At 45.6% G+C, this 27,110-nt stretch overlaps 1 protein-coding gene across 2 annotated transcripts in view; it reads left to right on the plus strand.

Annotated features, from left to right (window-relative positions):
- The first annotated feature begins 592 nt into the window (after positions 1 to 592).
- The window catches only part of LOC141148603 (uncharacterized), a 47,072-nt gene continuing 20,554 nt past the window's right edge, over positions 593 to 27,110 (plus strand). The window contains exons 1-5 of one of the 2 annotated variants that reach the window (XM_073636202.1): positions 593 to 824; positions 3,126 to 3,204; positions 16,653 to 16,863; positions 22,730 to 22,836; positions 25,421 to 25,637. In XM_073636202.1, the coding sequence (XP_073492303.1) occupies positions 16,671 to 16,863; positions 22,730 to 22,836; positions 25,421 to 25,637 (517 nt within the window). In that variant the 5' untranslated portion in view covers positions 593 to 824; positions 3,126 to 3,204; positions 16,653 to 16,670. Of the gene's footprint in view, positions 825 to 3,125; positions 3,205 to 3,978; positions 4,171 to 16,652; positions 16,864 to 22,729; positions 22,837 to 25,420; positions 25,638 to 27,110 lie in introns of those variants that run through there. The other variant, XM_073636204.1, reaches the window with a different exon arrangement.

Genomic DNA, 27,110 nt, shown 5'->3' on the forward strand with positions numbered 1-27,110 from the left:
ATAAATGTACTCATACCGGGGAATATTAATGGCTGACAGACTAATGTACTCATAAACATGAATATATTAGCAGTAAGGACTCCCCAACAGGAAAATGTGATAAGTTTACCTCATAAATATAAATATAAATGGTGGTAAGGGCTCACTGACATAAAAATGTACCAAATTTACCTCATAGACATAAATATTAATGGCCGCGATAGACAAATGTACCTGATAAAGTTGAATGAAGAAATGTCCTGTGAGAGAGGAATCCCCTCAGATGAGTGCAGACTGTGATGGAGAACAGAGGCCAAAGCTGGGAAATCACATGATGTGTGATCATACAGGGGACAGTCAGTACTGGGTCACATAATGAATGATGGGAGATGATGGGACACCTCAGGTGACAGGAAAGTACCCGAGGATGTCACTGGAAATGCCCTCAGAGCTCTTAGTAATAAACAACACATGTATAATATGGGGCTCACACACGGGACACATACCTCCGAGGGGCGGGGACACCTCTGTCTGTAGGCGGGGACACCTCTGAGGGGCGGTGATGTGGAGCTCTGTGGCTGTCACCGCACAACTTGCCAATTCCTTCCTCACTTTCTCCTCCGCGGGGCTGGATGGGCGGGGCTACAGGCAGTGAGTGAGAGTCACATGACTAGCTTCTCCTCACACCTGCGGGTCAGCGGTGCGTAGCACACATAGATCACTCGCAGTGTCTATTGGTTAGGACTTGTCTCCAAGGTAGCAGAGCCCGCCTCCCAGACTTATCTCCACTGAGTGTCCCCGCCCTTCCCTTTTCTCATCCTGGACTGTCGTAGGAAGGTGGAGAGGTGAGAGTGGGCTTATAGGGGTGAGGAGGGGGCTGGGAAGAGAAGGGTCCTGATTACATACAGGTGGTATAGTGTGGGGGTCCTGGTTATATATAGGTGGGGGGGGGGGGGGGTACTGGTGTCCTGGTTATATAGAGGTGGTATAGTGTGGGGGTACTGGGGTCCTGGTTATATAGAGGTGGTATAGTGTGGGGGTACTGGGGTCCTGGTTATATAGAGGTGGTATAGTGTGGGGGTATTGGGGTCCTGGTTATATACAGGTGGTATAGTGTGGGGGGGTACTGGGGTCCTGGTTATATACAGGTGGTATAGTGGGGGGGGTATTGGGGTCCTGGTTATATACAGGTGGTATAGTGTGGGGGTATTGGGGTCCTGGTTATATATAGGTGGTATAGTGGGGGGGTCCTGGTTATATACAGGTGGTATAGTGTGGGGGTATTGGGGTCCTGGTTATATACAGGTGGTATAGTGTGGGGGTACTGGGGTCCTGTTATATAGAGGTGGTATAGTGTGGGGGTACTGGGGTCCTGGATATATACAGGTGGTATAGTGTGGGGGTACTGGGGTCCTGGTTATATAGAGGTGGTATAGTGTGGGGGTACTGGGGTCCTGGTTATATACAGGTGGTATAGTGTGGGGGTATTGGGGTCCTGGTTATATACAGGTGGTATAGTGTGGGGGGGTACTGGGGTCCTGGTTATATACAGGTGGTATAGTGGGGGGGTATTGGGGTCCTGGTTATATACAGGTGGTATAGTGTGGGGGTATTGGGGTCCTGGTTATATATAGGTGGTATAGTGGGGGGGTCCTGGTTATATACAGGTGGTATAGTGTGGGGGTACTGGGGTCCTGGTTATATACAGGTGGTATAGTGGGGGGTACTGGGGTCCTGGTTATATACAGGTGGTATAGTGGGGGGGGTACTGGGGTCCTGGTTATATACAGGTGGTATAGTGGGGGGGGTATTGGGGTCCTGGTTATATACAGGTGGTATAGTGTGGGGGTACTGGGGTCCTGGTTATATACAGGTGGTATAGTGTTGGGGTACTGGGGTCCTGGTTATATACAGGTGGTATAGTGGGGGGGTACTGGGGTCCTGGTTATATACAGGTGGTATAGTGGGGGGGTACTGGGGTCCTGGTTATATAGAGGTGGTATAGTGTGGGGGTACTGGGGTCCTGGTTATATACAGGTGGTATAGTGTTGGGGGTACTGGGGTCCTGGTTATATACAGGTGGTATAGTGGGGGGGGGGGGGTACTGGGGTCCTGGATATATAGAGGTGGTATAGTGTGGGGGTATTGGGGTCCTGGTTATATACAGGTGATATAGTGGGGGGTACTGGGGTCCTGGTTATATACAGGTGGTATAGTGTGGGGGTCCTGGTTATATAGAGGTGGTATAGTGTGGGGGTATTGGGGTCCTGGTTATATACAGGTGGTATAGTGTTGGGGTACTGGGGTCCTGGTTATATACAGGTGGTATAGTGGGGGGGGGGGGGTACTGGGGTCCTGGTTATATACAGGTGGTATAGTGGGGGGTACTGGGGTCCTGGTTATATAGAGGTGGTATAGTGTGGGGGTATTGGGGTCCTGGTTACATACAGGTGGTATAGTGTGGGGGTATTGGGGTCCTGGTTATATAGAGGTGGTATAGTGTGGGGGTATTGGGGTCCTGGTTATATAGAGGTGGTATAGTGTGGGGGTACTGGGATCCTGGTTATGTACAGGCGGTATAGTGGGGGGGTACTGGGGTCCTGGTTATATACAGGTGGTATAGTGGGGGGGTATTGGGGTCCTGGTTATATACAGGTGGTATAGTGTGGGGGTACTGGGATCCTGGTTATGTACAGGTGGTATAGTGTGGGGGTACTGGGGTCCTGGTTATATACAGGTGGTATAGTGTGGGGGTACTGGGGTCCTGGTTATATACAGGTGGTATAGTGGGGGGGGGGGTACTGGGGTCCTGGATATATAGAGGTGGTATAGTGTGGGGGTATTGGGGTCCTGATTATATACAGGTGGTATAGTGTTGGGGTACTGGGGTCCTGGTTATATACAGGTGGTATAGTGGGGGGGGGGTACTGGGGTCCTGGTTATATACAGGTGGTATAGTGGGGGGTACTGGGGTCCTGGTTATATACAGGTGGTATAGTGGGGGGGGTCCTGGTTATATATAGGTGGTATAGTGTGGGGGTACTGGGGTCCTGGTTATATACAGGTGGTATAGTGTAAAAGGACGTTTATCACCTTTCCATGGCACTGTGCCTTTAAATTGAACAGGAGTTTCCTCTGTGTTGTAGTGACTCACAAGGAAGTCCCTGTTATACACATTGCAGCAGACACTGGAGGCAGCCGGGTCCTCTCTGACACAGAACCCCTGTAAGTACTATTTATTTATTACTAAATCATTGTGTGTGTGTGTATTGATGTGTGTGTGTATTGATGTGTGTGTGTATTGATGTGTGTGTATTGATGTGTGTGTATTGATGTGTGTATTGATGTGTGTTTTCTCAGCAGACAGACAAGCTGTACTTATGTCCAACTAGCAGTCCCATTGACCAGATAGCAGCACGTAGCTTCTATGGGACTTAAAGTTCCAGCACTCCAAGTGTGCAAGTAGCAGCAAACAACCAGTATGGAACTACCAGTCCCAGCAGTCCCATAGGCTGGATAGCAGTATGCAGCCAATGTAGAACTACAAGTCCAAGTATGCAGAAAGTAACATGCAGTCCATATGGAACTACAAGTCCCAGCAGTTCTAAGCCACTTCTTTAAAACTCCTAGTCTCCTGCTAGTGAGCCCCTGTAACTATGGGTTACTCTGTGTCTGCTATTGTAGAAACATCTTGCTGGGTGTACTCTGTGAGCACAGGACTGTCACTGTTGTATTGTATTGGGAGTTCAGTAATCAGAGATCGGAGCCCCAGTTCACGGTGTGGAGGTGTCAGTCCCAGTACAGGATATGATGAGTCCTGTGTCCCCCCACATTCCCCTACACCCCCTATGTGTGCACAGGAACCCATTCATCAGCCATGCAGGTACACTGACTGGTTTACACCCTGACTAGATTTTTTTTTATAACATTTGTTATCTAGAGGCTGTTGATTTGGCTTTAACATATAATACAGATCTATGTCACATTGATCATTAACAGATTCCTGGAAATGAAAGTAATTCTCATGTGACAGAAATGAAAGTGAAAGCAGTTGATGTCAAAGGGGTGTGGATCTACATGTATCTCTTCACGCACACTTATTTGTTATTTAGTCATCAGAAACATTCCCTTCCTTAAAGAAATGAGTAACAGAAATTGGGTGATTTCTTCGAGTAGGGTCCAGCTCGACAGGTAAGGGAGGGGGCTATTTGTCTTCATGCCAAAGACCAGCTGGGGTTTAGTGATGGCAACAGCTAGGACACCCACAGTATGTGCCTTTTTGTAAGCTCTATTGTTAGGTACACTATATTACCAAAAGTATTAGGATGCCTGAAATTGTCCAAAATGTCTTGGTATGTTGACACCTTAATGCCGCGTACACACGGTCGGACTTTTCATCTACAAAAGTCCGACGGACTAAAGCCGGCTGACAATCCGATCGTGTGTGGGGTTCCCCGGACTTTCAGCGGACTTTTCCAGCTGCAAATCTGGCGGACTTTAGATTTGAAACATGCTTTGGTCCAGTGCACAAAGCAAGGTCCATAAAGACATGGATGAGCAAGTTTGGGTTGGAGGAACTCGACTGGCCTGCACAGAGTCCTGAGCTCAACCCGATAGAACACCTTTGAGATGAATTAGAGTGGAGACTGTGAGCCAGGCATTCTCATTCAACATCAGTGCCTGACCTCACAAATGCGCTTCTGGAAGAATGGTCAAACATTCCCATAGACACACTCCTAAACCTTGTGGACAGTCTTCCCAGAAGAGTTATAGATGTTTAAGCTGCAAAGGGTGGGCCAACTCAATATTGAACCCTACAGACTAAGACTGGGATGCCATTAAAGTTCATATGCGTGTAAAAACAGGCGTCCCAATACTTATGGTAATATAGTGTATTTCCGTAAAAGTCTGTTGGGTTTTAATTCATATGTTTCTTGGGGGTTTTTGTTTGTTTGTTTGTTTTCGATACAAAAAAAACATTTATTTATAGAGGTACACTGGATGTTTACAAATACACATTCAATGATTACAGAGATACATTTGTTGTCTAAATATAATTTTTTTACGAAGTAGAAAAGTATGTCAGTGGAGAAAAATGTTTTTCCGGCAGTACAATCTGCATTTTTTCTTGGAAGTACAGTTTCAGTCAAACCATTGTTTCCTTGTTTTGTACAGAGTGATGAAGGGTTAAGGAGGAAGTAAACCCCGATGGGTTTTACTTCCACTTTTGCTCCCCGCAAGGCCTGCAAATTAAAAACATAATGGGCTAGTATGCATCGCATACTAGCCCATTATATGACACTTACCTGCAAATGCAGCCTGCGCTGTCCCCTGAGCAGAGGCTGCCTACATCTTCGCCGCTCTTCCTTCCGGGGCCGCAGACTCCAGCTCTGTGACTGGCCGGAGTCACGTGACGTCACTCCCACGCATGTGTGCGGGAGCCGCCAGTCACGGTATACGCTGGGGGAAGAAACGGCACGGCGGTCCGTTTCTTCACAGCTCATGTGCCAAAGACGACAAAAACAGCGCACGTTTAGGAGATATTTCCACTACCTATAGGTAAGCTTTAGTTGCACGATTTCAAAGTCGGAATAATTGTGATCGGGAGCTTAAAGATAAATATAATAACTGCATTGTTAATGCAAGGGGGACAGAAATATCAGATTAAGGTGATTAAGTGTGTGTGTGGGGGGGGGGGGATTAGGAATTGGAATAAAGAGTGCATGAGCCCTAGGAGAAAAGAGAGTAGTCTCATGGATTTAGGGAGGACCAGTCTGATCATTTAGAAGTAGGACAAACTTGAAATATGTACTAAAGGCTGGGCATACTGGAGCCATGTTTCCTATATATTGGTCTGATGCTGCATCTGTCCCCCGGCGCCTCTACACTGAGAACCGAGCAATAGAACACCGCCGATTGCTCGGGTTTTCAGAGCTCCATGAGCAGAGAGCTGTAGACTGTCAGTAGGGCTGAAACAACTAATCGATTAATCGACAACCAATCGATTATGAAATTAATCGATTACTATTTTCAGAATCGATTAATCGACCAGTAACATAATGGGATTAAAAAAATAAAATGAGCCCTTTATAGTACAAAAAGAGCAAATAATCGCTACTGTAAATATTACTTTCACCGTTCTACAGTAAAAAAAATTAACCCCTTAAAGTAGCGATTATTTGCTTTTTTTGTACTATAAAGGGCTCATTTTAGTTTCTTTTAACCCCATTATGTTACTAAATGTCTTAGACCTGGTTCACATCTATGTGTTTTTTGGTGCTTTTTGCAGAAACGCACTACAGTTCATTTAACTTGGTTTCCTATGGGACACGTTCACATCTATGCTTTTTTCAGCCGCTGCGTATTTGGAAAGGGTCAAGGACTTTTTTTTTTTTAACGCAAAACAGTGCTTTTTAGGTTCAATATACTTCAATGGAGAAGCGGCAGAAAAGCATGTAATGCGTTTTTGCAGCAATTTGTATTTTTTAATCTGCCCAACAACAAATTGGCCAAAAAGCAGTATTTCTCTTCTAATAGTGTATACAGTATATCTCCTCTAATAGTATATATACAGTATATCTCCTCTAATATATACAGTATATCTCCTCTAATAGTATATACACAGTATATCACTTCTGTATGTTATTCTCAGAGTGGATTCAATATTTTGCTCCCTAACCATATAGTTGGTTGTTTATATTTACCACCGCATAGAGACATTTAAGAATAAATTGCCTTTTTTTTAAACTTTACATATTAACTAAATTATACACCACACTTTTTTTTTAAGGTTATTAACCGATTAATCGAAACAATAATCGGCCAACTAATCGATTATGAAAATAATCGTTAGTTGCAGCCCTAACTGTCGTCAGCAGCTCTCCGCTCTGCCTTCCGTCTTAAAGGCACAGTCTCATTGGAGCTCTGGGCTGTGGAGGGGGCGGGGAGAAGCCGACTCAAGCTCTCAGCGGCGCGCTGAGAGGCTGAGCCGGGTGTCGGTCCAGGCACTTGGCGGATCCTGACTTCCATTGTCGTGGTGATGCGGAGCGTGGACCGAGTTCTGTGACGTCAGCAGAGAGCAGACTTCAGACCGCTCTCTGCTAAAAACAGGTCACAGGAGTGCAAAACGAACTGCACTCCTGTGATCCATAGGAGAAGTACAGCCGATCAAGCTTTGGTTATACTTCTCATTTAACCACTTCCCACCCGGCCACTGAACATAAACGGCCGGGTGGGAGCTCTCTCCTTCTGACTCGACGTTCCCGAACGTCCTTCAGAAGGAGCGGGGGCGCGCAGCCGCGCGATCCCGATGCGTGCATGTCACCCGGACACGCCGCATCTCGGAGCAGCAGGAGGGCAATGTGATTTGCCCTCCTGATTCGCCTGATGGCTGTGTGTAATCACAGCCATCGTATAGTAAACCTGGGGGAGGGGTGGCATGTGACAGGAGATTGCGCCGCCATGTGCCCGCGCAGCGGCGCGATCCCCATCTGCCCCCAGAGACAGTGGAGCAGTACAACACAGGAGGGCCCTGTGATTGGCCCTCCTGATCACATGACGACTGTGTCCAATCACAGTCGTCATGTAATGTAAATAGAGAGCGTTGTAACTGCTCTCATCTCTTCCTCTCCTCACACAGAGCCTGTCAGTGAGGAGTGGAAGAGAGATCTGTGCTGCAGCCGGAAGATCAGTGAGTTTTATAGCTGTTTGTCTGCTGTTTACCCACTGATCACCCAGCTAGTGTCCCCAAAACACAGTGTCCCCAAAACAGTGAAAACACCTGTCAGTGAACATCTGCCTGTCAACAACTGGCACCTCTGTCCGCCAACAGCGGGCACATCTGTCCGCCAACAGCGGGCACATCAGCCCGTCATCATCAGGCACATCTGCCCTTCATCATCAGGCACATCTGCCCGCCAGTCATCAGGCACATCTGCCCGCCAGTCATCAGGCACATCTGCCCGCCAATCATCAGGCACATCTGCCCGACAGTCATCAGGCACATCTGCCCACCAGTCATCAGGCACATCTGCCCGCCAATCATCAGGCACATCTGCCCGCCAATCATCAGGCACATCTGCCGCCCGCCAACATCTGACACATCTGTCGCCCGCCAACATCTGACACATCTGCTGCCCGCCAACATCAGACACATCTGCCGCCCGCCAACATCAGACACATCTGCCGCCCGCCAACATCTGGCACATCTGCCGCCCGCCATCTGGCACATCTGCCGCCCGCCATCTGGCACATCTGCCGCTGGCCATCTGTCACATCTGCCATCCGCCATCTGCCCACGATCAGGCACATCAGCCCGTCAACAGCTGGCACATCAGCCCGTCAACAGCTGAGACATCAGACCGTCATCAGCTGACACATCAGCCCGTCATCAGCTGGCACATCAGCCCGTCAACAGCTGACACATCAGCCCGTCATCAGCTGGCACATCAGCCCGTCAACAGCTGACACATCAGCCCGTCAACAGCTGACACATCAGCCGCCCACCATCATCAGGCACATCTGCCTGCCATCATCAGGCACATTTGCCCGCCAATCATCAGGCACATCTGCCCGCCCATCATCAGGCATATCTGCCGCCCACCTTTAGGCATATCTGCTGCCCGCCATCAGGCACATCTGCCGCCCGCCATCAGGCACATCTGCGGCCATCAGGCACATTTGCCACCCGCAATCTGGCACATCTGCCACCCGCCATCTGCCCACGATCAGGCACATCTGCCTGCCAACATCAGGCACATCTGCCCGCCAACATCAGGCACATCTAGCCACCCACCATTTTACACAGCCGCCCACCATCTGGCACATCTGCCGCCCGCCATCTGACACATCTGCCGCCCGCCATCTGACACATCTGCCGCCCGCCATCTGACACATCTGCCGCCTGCCATCTGACACATCTGCCGCCCCCCATCTGGCACATCTGCCCGCCAACATGATGAAAAGATCTTACAGCGCAGAGGAGGCTCTCCAAATACTCCAGAGTATGTCGGACGAGAGTAGCGGGGAATTCTCTCCGTCAGACTCGGATAGCGACTATGAGCCAGTGGAAAGCAGTGGCTCCGAGATGGAAACAGAGGAGGATAGAATCCTAACAAGGAGAATCGGGAGAAATGAGCAGGAGGAGACATTCACCAGCAGCGCAGCACTCCAGAGCATCCACCAGCAGGCATCCACCAGCAGCGCAGCACTCCAGGATGATATGCAGGCATCCACCAGCAGCCCAGCACTCCAGGATGATATGCAGGCATCCACCAGTAGCGCAGCACTCCAGGGCATCCACCAGCAGGCATCCACCGGCAGCGCAGCACTCCGGGATAGGCAGGCATCCACCAGCAGTTCTGCGACCTTCCTAGAAGATAGGCCAGATGCTAGCAACGGATGCCATCAATGAGGCAGTGCCCATACTAGCCTCCCAGATGTTCTACTGTATCCAACATGGCTGCCCGATACATCAGTAGAACCTGTAATACCCCTTTTTACAGCCCAGCCAGGCCCTCAGATGCAGACAGAAAATTTAACCTCACTTTATTATTTTCATTTATTTTTTACCAATGATCTCCTAACCTACATTGTGGAGCAATGTAGTCTATACGCCAGCCAACATATAGCCAACAATCCAAGTTCCTCATATGCCCGTCCTTTTGTTTGGAAACCCCTCACCGTGGAAGAATTTAAAATTTTCCTTGGCCTAACCCTCAACCCTTTGGGGCTGACAAAAAAAAAATTAACTCCATTCCTACTGGTCTACCCAACCTATCCACCACATGCCGGTCTATTCGTCATTGATGCCCAGAACCCATTATGAGATGATCATGAGATTTTTACACTTCAATAACAATGCCCAATGCCTCCCTCGAAATTATCCCAGTTACGATAAATTATTCAAAATGCGGCCCCTAATTAATTTTTTTTTGCGCCAGCTTCAAGGAGATGTTTACCCCTGATAAAAATATATGTGTGGATGAATCCCTAGTACACTTCACCGGAAGACTCGGAATAAAACAATACCTCCCCAGTAAAAGAGCCAGACGTGGGGTAAAGTTTTATAAGGCGTGTGACAGGGCCACGGGTTACACATATGACTTTATAATTTATGAGGGAAAAGACAGACAGCTAAACCCCCCTGGATGCCCTACCTACATGGGAACAAGTGGCAAAATTGTCTGGCAGCTGATCCAACCATTACTTGGGAAAGGTTACCACCTATATGTAGACAATTTCTACACTAGTTTCCCACTTTTCCGCCATTTGTACCTAAAGAACACTGTGGCCTGTGGGACAGCACGGACCAACTGGAAAGGCTTCCCACAAAGATTGGTTGCCAAGAAATTGAAGCAGGGTGAAATGGCCAGTATGCAGACTGAAGAAGTACTAGCGGTGAAGTGGAGAGATAAAAAAAGAGATATCTACATCCTTTCAACAATACATAATGACACCTTGGTGGAACTTCAGAGAAGAGGAAGCCCCATACAGAAGCCAAAATGTGTGCATGAGTACAACCTATACATGGGGGGGTGGATATGAACGACCAGATGATGCAGCCCTACTTGGCCACCAGGAGATCACTATTTTGGTACAAGAAAGTCGCCATTTATTTGATGCAACTTGCCCTATTTAATTCATATATAATTTTTTCTAAGTGCACCCAAAGTTCCCTAACCTATTTAAAATTTCAAGAAGACGTTGTCACAGCCCTTCTCTATCCCCAAGGCCAAACCCCTCAACTAATTCGCTCCAATTCATTAGCCAGACTCCATGAAAGGCACTTTCCCGAAATCCTCTCTCTTACCCAAACAGGTCGCAAACCCCCAAAAAAATGTTGTGTGTGTGTGTGCAAGTGGAGGAATTCGCCGTGACACCCAATACTACTGTCCCCAATGTCCCTCCCAGCCAGGCCTCTGTATTGGAACGTGCTATCGGAGCTATCATACTTCACTACACTATTAGTACAGTGAAGATGATTTTTATCTGCCATTTCTGTGAATGACCCGGACTGTTAACGACTATGCTTTTTGCCTGCCTCCTGAACTGATCATATCCCCTGCCACTGTACAGCACAGGGGTCTCACATATGTGAGGGGCTCCAGAAAAGGTTTTCCGAGTGGAGAAAACATTTTTCTCCAGGTTTTTAGTTTTCTCGGATTAGGGTCTGGAGACTTAGAGGCTTCGTAGAGATTTGGGTGGGAAGAAGCCTCTACCCCTGTCCTCAGGTCTTACCTGACCAAGGCCCAGTGTACAAAGTGCTGCCTGCTGCCACCTGAACTGGTCATGCCTCTGCCTGCCACCTGAACTGGCCATGCCTTTGCCTGCCACATAACCTTGCCATGCCTTTGCCTGCCACATGACCTTGCCATGCCTTTGCCTTCCACCTGGACTGGCCATGCCTATGCCTGTTACCTGAACTGCCTGCTAAACCTTGGACTGTACTGAACCATGTTCATACTTTTCCATATCTGTCTGCTGCCTGGACAATTCCTGGACATTTCCTTTGGCTGTCTGGACAAATGCTTTGGCTGCTCTGGAACGGTATTCCTGCCTGCTAAAACCACAGGTGAGCTTTTTTTTTTTTTATCTTTTGCTCAGCAGAATGTATTTTGGGGTGTAATTCTTGGTGTGTACATGCTATGTGTTAGAAGCCTGGAGGAGCTACTTGCATGTTGGGCCTCTGTATGTGGCCAGGCTGTGGAAAAGTCTCACACATGGGGTATCGCCATACTCAGGACGAATAGCAGAATGTATTTTGGGGTGTCATTTTGGCTATGTACATGCTATGTGTTAGAAAGATCTTCTAAATTGACAACTTTGTGAGAAAAAAATAGGTTTTCATTTTCTTTCCACATTTTCCAGAACGCCTGATGGTGCTATATGGATGTTGGGCCTCTGTATGTGGCCAGGCTGTGGAAAAGTCTCACACATGGGGTATCGCCATACTCAGGACGAATAGCAGAATGTATTTTGGGGTGTAATTGCAATTATGCCTGCACCGTGTGTGAGAAATAACTTGTAAATATGACAATTTAGTGAAGAAAAAAAAAATCTATATTTCTTAATTTTCCAAAGCATTGTGGGGAAAAAATTTCAACTTCAAAAAATTCACTATGCCTCTTACTAAATACCTCAGACTGTCTTCTTTCCAAAAAGGGGTCATTTGGGGGGTTATTGTACTGTCCTGACATTTTAGGGCCTCAAGAAATGAGATCAGTGCATTAGGCCATCAGTGCATTAGGATTGATACATTTTCAATAATGCGTAGCATGGCTTGTAGACTCTATAACTTTCACACAAACTAATGATCATACAATTATCAGGATTTTTTTACCAAAGACATGTGGTAGAATACATTTTTGCCTAAATTTTCGACAAAATTTAATTTTTTTGGTTTCTTTTAAAAGAGAAAGAAGAAAATTTTGTTTTTTTTTTCAAAATATTCACTCTTTTTTCGCTTATATCACAAAGAATAAAAAATGAAGTGAATAAATACCACCAAAAGAAAGCTCTATTTGTGTGAACAAAATGATAAAAATGTCATTTGGGTACAGTGTAGCATGACTGAGTAATTGTCATTCAAAGTGAGAGAGAGCACTGAAAGCTGAAAATTGGTCTGGGAAGGAAGGGGGTGAAAGTGCCCAGTATTGAGGTGGTTAAGGATACCTTTTTTGTTGAACATTATCTTGGTCATACGGTCTCTAACTTCTTGGAAGGATACTGATAGCTTCTTCCAGGCCTTAGCGGTCGTCTGCTTAGCTGCTAAGAAAAGGTACATGGCCAGTTTCTGCTGGTGAGAGGATAGTCCTAGGTGAAGTAGAACCAATTTAGCACCTGTACGGACTATCAAATGGAAAAGGGTCCGAAGTAGCCCAAAGGTTCTAGACCAAAACGCCTGTGGTTTTGGACAAAACCATTATGTATGGAGAACATCACCCCGCTGTCCACAACCCCTAAAGCAGTGGTTCTCAACCTTATTAGTGCCGTGACCCCTTGATAAAATTTCCCAAGTTGTGGGGACCTCTAACAGTAAAATTATTTTCGTAGCGTGGATTGTCAGCACCCAAGGCAAGGCAAGTAATTTGCGCCCCTAACCCACAGACATTTAGCGCTCCCCGGGTCCCTTCCACTCCACATTTTAGGATGTACCACTCTTTCTCTTTGTTCTCCTTTCTTTCCCTTTTATCTCTCTCTATCCTAATTTCTTGTTTTTTTTTCCCCATCCCTCTCTCTTGCCGTCTTTCTTGTTCTTTCTATTATTCTTTCTCTCCCTTTTTCTTTGTTACTCTTCCTTCCATGTATTCTCTCTTTTTATTCCTTCTCTTACTCCTTGTTGGAAGGGGGGAGTGGGATGAGTGGCAGTGAGGGGTGGAATGAGTGGCAGTGCTGGTGGGAGTTCTAATCAGTTAACTTAGGTGCTCTTGATAAAGGCCATTTTCTACTCTAAGAACTGTAGTGGAGACTTTTAATGGCAACTATAATCACAGGTAGTGTTACTCACTGTGTGTCCGGCTCCGTGGTGTCCCGCAGCAGTGACACCTATGCCGAAATCAGGAGATAGGCTCTCCTCCAGCCCCTCTCACGTCACTTTCTTCCCCAGTCAGCTGACCTCTAGTCTCCACCCCCCCCAGCCATGCCGTGAACTGAATAGGCGGCTGTGAAGAGGCTGAATGGGTGGCCGCGGGCTCCAGAAACAGCCCCGGGGGGGCACAGGCTCCAGGCACAGCCCTGCTGGGCGGCTGTGAAAAGGCTGGGAGAGCTGCGTGGGCTTCAGGAACAGCCCAGGATTTGGTGATCCCTGGCAAATCGTCATTCGACCCCCGAAGGTTGAAAACCACTGCTCTAAAGCATCAATCATCGTAGGCAGGGTTTGCGTGAGCTATGAGTGCAGGAACCCAGCATTCCCTAAAGAGGACTTTGTAAGCATCTTCTAGGCTGGTTGTATTGAAGGAACATTTAGCTATTTATGACCAGGCCTTGCATTAATCCTCCAGGTCCAGGTACTAGTAAAATTTTTATGCCTTTAGTCTTTAGTCTCTTTAGTACATTATGAGTTTACAATTGGGATGTTAGCACTCAAGTGCTGAATTTTTCTAACTGCATTAAACAGTAGTAAACGCTGGTGGTAAAAAAAAAAAAAAAAAAGAAATTCCTGCAAGGCAATGTCATAATGTGCTAGTATATATCACATACTAGCACATTATGAGAAACTTACCTTAGAACAAAGCCCTCCAATGCTGCGATATCATCACTGAGACGGCTGACATCTTCCCCTGGTCTTCTTTTCCGGGTTTGCAGCCTCTGGCTACATGAGCGGAAGCCACCATTTCCGGCACAGGATCTGAAGGTCCAGCACTGTAAGCCGGGCCTTCAGAGAGCATGCACCCATGATGTCATTGGCTGCATGCACTAGGAATATTTCATAAACTGTGCAAGTTTAGGAGATGTTTACAGTACCTACAGGTAAGCCTTATTATAGGCTTACCTGTAGGTACAAGTGGTAGTACAGAGTTTACTACAACTTTAAATACTGTCCACTCTGATTTGTATTTATTGTTGTAAATCATAATGCGCTGTTATAATGAAACGTTTCATAAAGAACTGTTTGTATTACCTTAAAGTGAAACTTTAGTCAGAAAATTTGTATGAGTTCAGGCCCCTTTTGCAGGTATAGCTATGTAAAACATTAAAAATCCAGTAATATACTGTCTCATCCTGCTCTGTACATGCTCAGTTGCTCTCTATTTTTAGGCACTGTGTCGAGTTAGTAAAGGCCAATCTGCTGACAGCCCAAAGATTTACTGCTGCTCAGGGGCTCTGAGCTTCAGCAAAATGGCAACTTCCAGCAAGAAGAAACAGGAACAATGCCGGAGGCAATTTAGAGCATGCATTAACCACTTCAGCCCCAGAAGGTTTTAGCCCCTTCATGACCAGGCCATTTTTTGCAATACGGCACTGCGTTGCTTTAAACCGGAGGATACCTGTCTTTCATCGTTTTGCCGTAAGGCTTCACTGCTGGATTGCCTTAATCGCAATGGAGGCGGTATGCACCCGACAGCTGATGGAAACATCAGCTGCTGTGCCGACATCGCTGGACTCCAGGACAGGTAAGTGTCCAATTTTTAAAAGCCAGCAGCTGCAGTATGTGTAGCTGCTGGCTTTTAATTTTGGCAGCGGTGGGCGGACCTCTGCTTTAACTGACAATTGTGCTGTTGTGCGACACTGTGACCAAACATTTCTGTCCTTTTTTTCCCACAAATAGAGCTTTTTTTTTTGGTGTTTTTTTTTTTTTTTTGCGTTATCAACAAAAATAGACCTACAATTTTGAAAAAAAAAAAACTATATTTTTTACTTTCTGCTGTAAAACATATCCGATAAAATAATGTAAAAAATCAAAATTATTCATCCATTTAGGCCAATATGTATTCAGGTACATGTTTTTAATTTTAAAAAATCCTAATAAGCGTATACTGATTGGTTTGCACAAAAGTTATTGTGTCTGCCAACTTTGGGATATTTTTATGGCATTTTTTATTTTTACTAGTAATGGCGGCGATCAGCGATCTTTATCGGGACTGCGACATTGCGACGGACAAATCGGACTCTAATGCCGCGTACACACAAGCGGACTTTTCGACCGGACTGGTCCGACGGACCGAATCCGGCGGACAATCCGACCGTGTGTGGGCTCCATCGGACTTTTTTGGTCGAAAATCTGACGGACTTTAGATTTAGAACATGTTTCAAATCTTTCCTACTGACTCAAGTCCGGTCGAAAAGCCCGCTCGTCTGTATGCTAGTCTGACGGACTAAAACTCACGCTAGGGCAGCTATTGGCTACTGGCTATCAACTTCCTTATTTTAGTCCGGTCGTACGTCATCACCTACGAATCCGTCGGACTTTGGTGTGATCGTTTGTGGGCAAGTCCGTTCGTTTGAAAGTCCGTCGGAAGTCCGGCAAAAGTCTGTCGAAAGTGATACTTTTTAAAGACCAGTGACACCAATACAGTGATCAGTGTTATAAAAAAAGCACTCTCCTTGTACTAATGACACTGGCAGAGAAGGGGTTAACACCAGGGGCGATCAAAGGGTTAAGTGTGCTCCTATGGAGTGCTTTCTTACTGTGTGGGGGATGGTTTAACTGGAGGAAGAGAGAGAGATTTGTGTTCCTGATTAGCAGAAACACAAGATCTCTCTCTGACAAAACGGCGGTCTGCCTTGTTTACATAGGCAGAATGCAGTTCTGCCTCTCCTGCGAACGATTGGCGGGTCCCGGCGGCCGCGATGGACCCACTGATTGGTTTCCGCTGTGTCCAATGACAGTGGGAGTGGGTTTCCGGCGGCGCGCACGCCCGAGGCCCTGAAGAGGATACAACATACAGGTACATAGTTTCACGCAGCCAGGCCTCCCTGCCGCAGTAAATTTGCGGTGGGTGGTCCGGAAGCGGTTAATTTTGGTATTATAATTATTATTGTGGAATGTATGTTCCGTGCTAAAGAACATTATTTTTAACAAGTTGTTATGGGTAAAGTTCCACTTTAAACGATACCCTTTTTAACTTCCTTTATCCAGCCTGCTGTGGGAGAATGAAAGGGAAAAGGTGATTTACCGTAGGCAGCTTTCAGTTACAAGGCCCTAATGTTCATTATATGTTGCTGTTTTGCAGCTGCATTTGCTGGAAATCATGGAGCCCTTACTATTGAGCCCCGCGTGCAGGTGCTTCTACGAGGAGCTGGTCATCTTGTTCCATCATCACCAGTGTGAAGAATGTGAAGAGACAGCTAATGTAATACGGTACATCACTCTGCCTTTGTGCCGCAGTGTGCAGGCAATGTTGAGTCATATCAAGTATTGCAGAGCTGGGATGTCCTGCAAAAGTAAGAAAGCAGAAACTGCACTGACATATTAATGATAGTCATAGAGAACTAGATATATTACCGTGTGCTTGAACATATGATCCCTGCAATGTTTATGCAGTCTTGGCGGATAATAAACTGGAGACTGATCATAGATTCAGTGCCTTTAAAGAGTACAAGAGAGGTTTGTCACCAGTATTGCCTGTGGTCTCCCTGCAGCAGATCCCTCCACCATTACAGATTAACTATCCCTTTTTCTGCACTGTATCTCTTGTAAGGGGGAAGGCTCAACTGGTATATAATAATAATAACAATAAACGATGCATGTAGCAGGAGCAGTCCAAAAAAGTTTGTCCTGCACTTTTATTCAGCAAGGCAGCCAGCAAGAGTACATAGTATAAAACAAACAAAGCCCGAAGCCACTAACTAAACTCATGACAGTTCGTAAATAACAGGGTACCACCTAATGGGTTCCCTAAACAAAAAGAAAGCACTTGCACCTTTTCTGTCAGCAGTAAGCCTTTTCACCCAGCAGCAGGCTGTTAGAGCTTTGAGAACAAGAGGGAGAGCTCTGCACACCAGTCAGCCCACATTTATAGAGGTCTTTTGCACAGCTGAGACAACATGGATGTAGGAATGGAGACTTTTCCCAGCCTAAGTTCTGCAAAATCTTCTGACTCCAGGATCCAGAACAGCACTTACAGAGATTCTGAAAAAAACCAAAAAGCTTTGTTTTATCCATATGAGACACAAACCTTGGAGCACCTCACAATATGTAGTAGAGAGTCCTAGGTGACACATACAGTATACACCGTCTACAATCCTGCCAGGCAGTGCCTCACGCTCTACGTGGAGGCAGCTTTTTGGTACAAGGTACAAGGCTTAGTTTTCACATGTCTCGGCTGCCCCCTTTTCACTGGTAATCTGATGACCAATGAGCGTAATCATCAAGAAGCAGCAAGAAAGGTGAAGAAAGCACCTATCCACAAAATGAAAGTAGCAGGATGGTTCTTGCACTGCAGGTCCTCAGGTACAGCTTTGTCTCCAGTAACGAGCACAGTGAACAGCACAGTAATGACATCTCAAAATCTCACTCCAAATCAGGTGGGACTAGCGGTCCAACATGAAGATGATGGACACAACAAGGAAAAGATCTTTTTTTTTTTTTTCCGCTAAGACGTAATTGGGGAGATTTACTAAAACTGGTGTGCACAGCAGTGTTAATTTCGTTGACTAAAATATTTCTGTCGACTAAATTAGTACGATTTTAGTCGACTAAAACAATTGCGATGACTGAAATACGACTAAAACTAAAATGGCATTTTAGTCATAAGACTATTACTAAAACTGAATTGAAATTTGACGTCAAAATTAACACTGCACTACCAGATAAAAATATGTAGGGGGCATCTACTAAGCTGCTAAAAGGAAAAAAAAGGGCTTTTCTTTTTTTTTTTTTATTAATATTTAATGTTGGTAATATATTAAGGTATTATGTGCAATGGCATTACAGCCAATAATTTACAGTTTTGTCAAAAGCAATATATTTGTTTGTTTATAAAACGTGGTTTTATTTATAGTGCAATTATAAAGGTAGTGGTGCTTGATGTGCTTATACAGTTAATGAAATCAATAAATAAACCTAATATCCAAAAAATGTGAATACGTAGCCGCAGTAAAAATCATTGACATAATGCGCAAACATAAATTCCATAGGTGATAGATCCCAACACCAAACGAGTTGCTCCTATATATAGATAACTTCTAGTTCTTTTACCACAGGTGCTCAGGGGAAAGGTGGCAACTCACCAGAGGTGTTTGACCCCTTTTTTCAGGATGGTCAAAAAACGCATTTGGAAAGCCAGATTGGTTCCACTGCTGACACCACTCCACTCCAATGCTCCCTCAGGATAGAACTAGGATGTAAAAATGACAAGTCTCATTGGGGGTTTTTTACTAAAGGCAAATCCACTTTGCACTGCAAGTGCAAAGTGCACTTGAAATTGCACTGGAAGTGCAGTCGCTGTAGATCCAAGGAGGACATGCAAGGAAAATAAAAAACAGCATTTTAGCTTGCACATGATTGGATAATAAAATCAGCAGAGCTTCCCCTCATTTCAGATTCACCCCTCAGATTTACAGCGACTGCACTTCCAAGTGCACTTTCAGTGCAATTTCAAGTGCACTTTGCACTTGTAGTTTGCACTTGTAGTGCAAAGTGGATTTAACTTTCGTAAATAACCCCCATAGTTTAGTAACTTTATTGATTAGTATAAAAGCAATAGGTAAATATTGCACTCACATGTATATGTGCCTGTTTCCCGGCAACTAGGTGTATACAACATGTGCAGATATGGCTGCTTACTTCAGCTATAGCGTGCGGTGCAAGCCTCACTTTAGATAGTAAAGCCAGATGGGTATCTCGTAGTACCCGGAAGTGACGAATCCCCCGTACGTACGTTTCACCGTGCTTGGCGTCATCAGGAAGTGCTTCCCACTTCCTGATTCAATATTTACCTTACTTTTATACCAATCAATAAACTTACTACACTATGGGGTTGATTTACTAAAGGCAAATCCACTCTGCACTACAAGTGCACTGCAAATGCAATTGAAAGTGCACTTGGAAGTGCAGTCGCTGTAGATCGCCGTATATCTGAGGGGAAGCTCTGCTGATTTTATCATCCAATCATGTGCAAGCAAAAATGCTGTTTTTTATTTTCCTTGCATGTCCCCCTCGGATCTACAGCGACTGCACTTCCAAGTGCACTTGTAGTGCAAAGTGGATTTGCTTTTAGTAAATAAACCCCTATGAGACTTTTTACATGTCTCCCGTGGAGTCATTTTTACATCTTAGTTCTATCTATATGTTTTGGATATTAGGTTTATTTAATGATTTCATTATTTGTATGATCACATCAAGCTATAAATTAGGTGATCAATTCACTCTTAAAGGAGCAGCTACAGTAGAGGTCGACCGATATATCGGCCGATATTTGACGTTTTTTTCTTAATAGGCATCGGCCGATTGTGCTGATAAAAAAGGCCGATATAACTCAGCCCGACTTGCAAATGACTTCTGAAGTCAATACAAGTTGCCTGTATTCTTCTGTGAAGCACTTCTCTCCCCTCTCTGGGCAGCCTGCCAAATCTGATAAAAAGAACCTGAATTGATACAATGTTTACACTTCTGAATGAGCTGAACTCAGTGTGTAGAAGCTCTCAGTTTAACCATTTAAAGACTTAGGCCTCTTTCACACGGGGCAGATCAGTCATGATCCGCCCCGTGAACACACGCTGGCTCAGCGGGGATCGCTCCGCCGATCCCCGCTGAGCAGGAAGATGACAGGTGCATCGCTGCACGCTGTGCAGCGACGGACCTGTCAGAGCGCCGCTCTCCCCTATGGGGGGATCGGATGATGACGGTCCGTAGTGTCCGTCGTCATCCGATCCGATCCGAAAACGGAGGGAAAAGTAGGTTTTTCCTCCGTTACACTTTTCGGATCGGAGCGGGGTCGGATGTCAGCGGACATGTCACCGCTGACATCCGACGCTCCATAGGGATGACTGTATGTCCGTTTTTCATCCGAAAACGGATGGATGAAAAACGGACATACGGATCATCCGTGTGAAAGAGGCCTAAATCTTTTCTGACATTTGTTGCTTACAAGTAAAAATCCTGTATTTTCTGCTAGAAAATCACTTAGAACCCCAAACATTATATATTTTTTTTTTAGCAGAGACCCTAGGGAATAAAATAGCGGTTGTTGCAATATTTTATGTCACACGGTATTTGCGCAGCAGTCTTTCAAACTCAATTTAAAAAAAAAAAAATACACTAATAAATTTAAAAAAAAACTAAGCAGTAAAGTTAGCCCATTTTTTTTCATCCAAAAGTTTTGATTACCTGTTTTTGTGTATTTATTTTTAAGATATAGTTTTTTTTTTATATATTTTTTTTAATCTAAATTCTACATACAAGTGAATTGATTGGAGGTTTGTTTTGTTTAATAAATGTTTAAATGTAAAAAATTTTCTGTATCACTTTAGGTTGCTTTCACACTGCAGCGGGCATGCGTTGACGGTAAAACGCTGCTAGTTTTAGTGGCGCTTTACCGTCATTTTAGCGGCGCTATTCGGCTGCTAGCGGGGAGCTTATAACCCGGCTAGCAGCCGAGGAAGGGGTTAAAGGGGTTGTAAAGGTAAATTTTTTTTTCTTTAAAAATAACAAACATGTTATACTTACCTTCACTGTGCAGCTCGTTCTGCACAGAGTGGCCCCGAACCTGCTCTTCTGGGGTCCCTCGGCGGCTGTCTCAGCTCCTCCCCGCAATAACTAACCACCTTAATGTGAGCTCCCTCGCATGGTGGTTAGTTATTGCGGGCGCGCTCCCGTGATACAGCCGGCGGCTATAGCCGCTCGCTGTATCACTCTGCCCCGCCCCCGGCGCGCCGCGTCATTGGATGTGATTGACAGCAGCGCAAGCCAATGGCTGCGCTGCTTTCAATCCATCCACTATAGCCAATCAGCGACCAGGCTGATCGGCTGAATGGAGGTCGGGAACGAGCGGCCGAGTTTCGAGGTGTCAGGTAAGTAAAACGGGGGGGCTGGGGGCGGCGGTATTATCAAAAGTTTTTTCACCTTAATGCATAGAATGCATTAAGGTGAAAAAATGTATACCTTTACAACCCCTTTAAATGCGCCCCTGAAGCGCCGCTGCCGAAACGCTTTGCAGGCGCTTTGGCAGCGGTGCGCATTCATTTCAATGGGCAGGAGTGGTGGAGCAGTGGTATACACCGCTCCAAAGATGCTGCTTGCAGGACTTTTTTTTAACATCCTGCCAGCACATCGCCTCAGTGTGAAAGCACTCGGGCTTTCACACTGAGACTGCAGGGGAGCCGTCTTACAGGCACTCTACAGGCGCTATTTTTAGCCCAAAAGCGCCTGAAAAACGCCCCAGTGTGAAAGGGGTCTAACTGTTAAATTTTATGAGATGAAGGAAAAAAAAAAAAAAAAGAAAAAAAAAAAAATCGGCCTAATATATGGGCCCCAAAAAATCGGCATCACATATCGGCCATCGGCCACCGAGATTTCTAAATATCGGCATCGGCCAGAGAAAAACCCATATCGGTCGACCTCTAAGCTACAGCATCACTCACTATTTTATATAGGGTGCCAGTCTGTGGTAATTGACACATACATTGGTTTTATTTAAAAAGACGTTATATATCACAACGGCTAAATCTGTGTCTGTAGTCCATGTTCAAACCTTAATACCATAAATAATAATATCTTATTAGATTTTTACTCCAAGAGTATATAATGAATTTGGCAATTCTAAGGAAATGCTTAAATAATGCATTAAAATTTAACTAAACCCATTTGATTTTTAATCGATTAAAATGTACTGGGGATTTTTGTGGACTAAAACACGACTAAAGTTAAAACAATTCAGATGACTAAAATATGACTAAAACTAAAATGTCATTTTAGTCAAAAGACTATAACTAAAACTAATTCGAAATTTGATGTCAAAATTAGCACTGGTGCACAGAATCCAGTACATCTGTGCATAGTACCCAATCAGCTTCTAATTTCAGCTTGTTCAATTAAGCTTTGCAAAAAAAAAACTGGAACCTGATTGGTTACCATGCACAGCTGCTCCAGATTCTGTGGGCACCAGTTTTAGTAAATCTCCCCCCAATGTTTCTTTTTATAGAAAACCATCATTCACATATCAAGTGGTTGATTGCTGGAATATACACTCCATTGAAACAGCCATTATACTGAACAGACATTTGGATGTGTGTATGGTCATGATTATCATGAGTTCTTTATTGAAATATATATTTACTTGCTCGTTCTGTTTTATAATGTCATGATCAGTTGCCATCTGCCGTGATTCTCGAATAATCGTGTCACATGGAATATCCTGCAAGAAGAATTGCCTCGTGGCTCTCAGCCTTAGCCCCAGACGCGTGGAGTGGACTCAGGTAAGGAGGCTTTGTTCATGGATCAGTAACCCTCATTACAAAAAGTTACTTTGCATGAAATTTGTGGTGTATTTGCTTTGTTGTGTAGCTCGTTGCAAGGTGCAGTTAAGTGGATACCAATGAATAAGCTGTAACATAGATACTTTAAAATTATATACGAAGCGTTGTGGGGCGGGGGTAGATGTTATCATTTGGGGAGTCTTAAGAATGGAAGTCCAGGCTAAATCTATCTAATCTTAAACCTGCTCCCACCCCCCATGCTAAGTCCCATACTATTTAGCCTGGCTGTACAGTAATGATGTCTATACTTATCTATTCTCAGAGCGCTCCTGTCCAGTCACATGATCAGTGCCCACCGCCGGCTTCAGCGGAGAGGAGGGACGGCCGACAACAGATGCCCCATAGTAAGTATGGGGGACATCACCATCCAGACATTGCAGTCGTTGTTGGCGATCTCTCCTCTCCCCTGAAGCCGGCCGCTTGGGGGGGAGATCATGTGACCGGACCGGAGCGCTCTGAGAATAGGTAAGTATAGACATCTTTCCTTCCTCTACAGCAGTGGTCTCCAAACTGGCCCGTGGGCCAAATGTGGCCCTTTACTTGACTGTATGCAGCACTTGACCACCAAGCCGGAGATATTATCTACATTCACAGACACTAGACTAGGTGTATTGAATTAAATTTTACAGGGGTCTGATCAGCCAAATTTTCTGCCAGCAGAGGTCCGATCACCAACCACCACCTCACATCACAAATCGCCACACACACCATAGTGTGCTCTGCCCCCCTTCGCATCACCTGTTCCCACCCCCCTCCACAGAACCCCCCCCCACAGCACTGCTCCTTCACATCACCTGCCCCCCACAGCACTGCCCTTCTGCACATCATCTCCCCACATCACCAGCCCCCTTCACATTAATCCCTCACACACACAGCACTGCCCCCTCACATCACGAATCCCCCCACAGTAGTGAGATCTGCCCTCTTCACATGACCTGCATCCCCTTCACATCACCTTCCCCTCGTTACATCACCATTACAGCACAAATCCGCTGTCCCCCAGTAATATGCTCTGGCCTCTTCACTCCCCTACTGCACTGCCCCCTCTCAAATTACAACCCGCCTCTTCACAGGTCCCCACAACACTGTCTACCTTCACAATCCCCCACAGCACTACCCCCCCCCCCCCCTTTACACCCCCCCCCAAAAGTAGTGTACTTTGCCCTCTGGATATCCAGCCAGCCTTCCCCCTCCAGCACTGCCTCCTCTCACATCATGCCCCCTCCTGTAGTGTCATCTGCCCTTCACTCTCCTACCTTAGATCGAGCAGAGGTCGGGAGGCATGATGGTAATATCCCGGGAGGCACAGCTCTGCATTGGGGGCAGGTAATAAGCTGAGTGCTGGTATTAAGCAGACTTTGGGGGACACAGCTCTGCATTGGATGGGAACGAGAGCTGCCGGCTGCTATTCATATTAACCAGCAAGTGATTGGTGGCTTGGATGCAGGACAGTTCTAGCCACCAATCACTTGCATGTTTAATATGAGAAGCAGTCGGCAGCTCTCGTTCCCATCCAATGCAGAGCTGTGTCTCCCGAAGTCTGCTTAATACCAGCACTCAGCTTATGACAGCGGCCGAGGCTGGTCCAGGTGGGACAGTGGCTCGGTCCAGATCCTGACCGCGCTCTGCAATTTAGTGATGCCTGCACTAGACAGTATATCAGCCCTTTATTTAGAAAGTTTGGAGACCCCTGCTCTACAGGGTAGTTAGTATAGTAGTTAGAATGGGGGTGGGGGCAGGTTTAAGATTAGCCCTCTCTTCCACTTTAAAGTGGAGTTCCACCAAAAAAAAAAGGCATTACTGTGCATGAAATAATATAAAAAAACATTTGCACATTTTTTTTTTTACTCACCTCTTAATGCCTGTTGCTATGTGGTCCCTTGAAATCTTCCTCCTTCCTCACCGCGGCTCCTTACGTCACTTCCCTCGGCGCCTTCGCTCGCTACTGCTCCTGGGAGATATGTCATAATTTCCCAGGAGTCAGTGGGAAACGCCAAGGGCTTCGTTGCCATCACAACGGGACGGGCACTTCTGACGACGACACCCGTTGTGATGGCAACCTGATTAGTTGACGGTGTCCTGTCGAGAAATGCCCGCCCGGTACTATGCATGCGCAGCGATTGGGCAGTATGGAGCCGCCAAACATTGGATTCCACTGTTCGGCGGCTTCAGCAGCTCCATACTATGCAACACTGCGCATGCGCAGTACAGGGCGGGCATTATTTGACAGGGGGCATTTCTCGTCAGAATAACGAGAACAGGCACCGTATCCCTGAACAGGTTGCTTGTGGGCTTTACATGCCCACAAGCAAAATGAAAATGGCCAGAACACTGTTATCAAAGTTCCTTTTACAGATGAAACCGGACATCGGGGGACACATTTTAAAGAAACCGTGAGTGTTATAATGCCATTTGAAATGCTTGTGAAAGGTTTAAAAAAAAAATATTGATTGTATTTGGAACTCCTCTTTAAGTTTCCTATGATTTTCCTGTTTGACTCATACATATCCCTTGTTAATTCCAGGCACTGTTACAGAAGATTGGCAGGTGCTCCTCAAGCCCTGAAATTCATGGCTTGGAAGTGGGAAACACTCGGCAGTTCTTGTTTGTCTTGTTCCACACCTGGACATGTATGACATTCCACAATGAACCCAACAGCCTTTGTACTCTGCCTCAGTGCCACACCATGATGAAAATGCTGGGCCACTCACAGTCATGTACAGACCTCACAGGCTGCCTATGTAAGATATTACTTGTAGTTTTAGAACTTTAGGCAAAATCAAAAATAACATACAGTATATGCTTCAGTCTGTCGCTCCCAGTAAAGTGTTTCTAAAGATAAACTTTTTATTTAGTTGTGGATGAAGAAGGATTGAATACGTACTCCGGCCTTCCCTTCAGTCTTGCATGGTTGTACAGACCCCTCTCCTGGACTGAAATGGCTTACTCTGATTTCACTTCACACTGTGAGCTTCTCGCAATGTGCATCAGAAACTGCAGCAAGTCAGATAGAGCTCCGCCTCATTTCCTGGCTGGAGGATGTCCAGCAGCATCTTCCTCCCCAGCCTGACTGTCCCTGACTCTCCCCTTTTCATTCTTTGGATTTCAGTTCTTTCAGTCATGGAGACTCCATATCTCAGGTGTACATTACCTAGGGCAGTCTTCATGCAAATGCAGCCTAACGCCCACTTCTCCTAACTGGCATTACTCCTCCCAAGAACCATCCTACTGCTTTCATCAGGGCTGAGGGCTCTTGAGTGGAGTACATATGCCCGGTACACACGATAAGATCAACAGACGAATGACCATCCGTTTTTTTTTTTTTTTGCATGATAATCGCAGATGGAATCTGATGAGTTTACTAATGTCACGAAAATTCTCGTACGACAGATTAAAAATTTGGAAGTGTCATGTGTTGTAATGCATTTGTATTGCATTTTCGAACGACAGATGTACGGATTAAACGAAAATTGTGTAATCTGGCATCGTACGGAAAATTTTTTCGTTCATGTCCGATAGAATAATATCGGATGAACTGCCATGACCGGCTCTCGAAAGCTCCGTGCTAACGATCAGATTATCGTACGATCGATTCGAAAGAGGTATTTTTCGTACGATTTTCTGATCGTGTGTATGAAGCTTTAGGCAGAGTGCTGTGATGTTTACAAGAAGCTATGTACAGCACCCTTCTGACTCCTCCCACCGGCCATGATCTGCCTGCATTGCATGGAGGAGCACAGAGTCAAAGTGATAACATAACTGTGCCCAAAATAAGATGAGTAATGAAAGAAAAAGGTTTTATTTAAAATTTCAGTAGCATATTGATGATGGAGAAAAGGAGGAACCCGGGAAGGCAAAATATACCGTATATACTCCAGTATAAGCCGAGATTTTCAGCACATTTTTTTGTGCTGAAAGTGCCCCCCTCGGCTTATACTCAAGTCAAGCACTTTTCTGGTGCAAAGAATGACATTTTCCAAACCTACTATGGGGCCCCGTATCTCGGGGCCACTTGGTGCTAGGAACCCCAAATTTAGTGTGCATACCCAGTGGAACTAGTAGTACAAAGCTGGGGTTCCTAGCACCAAGAGGCACCGAGATATGGGGCCCCAAATTTGTTTCAGAAAATGTCATCCTCTGCTGCAGAAAAGTGCTTGACATTTTCCAAACTGAATTTGGGGCCCCATATCTCGGGGCCACTTGGTGCTAGGAAC

The sequence above is a fragment of the Aquarana catesbeiana genome, linkage group LG06, assembly GCF_042186555.1.
Source record: "Aquarana catesbeiana isolate 2022-GZ linkage group LG06, ASM4218655v1, whole genome shotgun sequence".
NCBI lineage: Eukaryota > Metazoa > Chordata > Amphibia > Anura > Ranidae > Aquarana > Aquarana catesbeiana.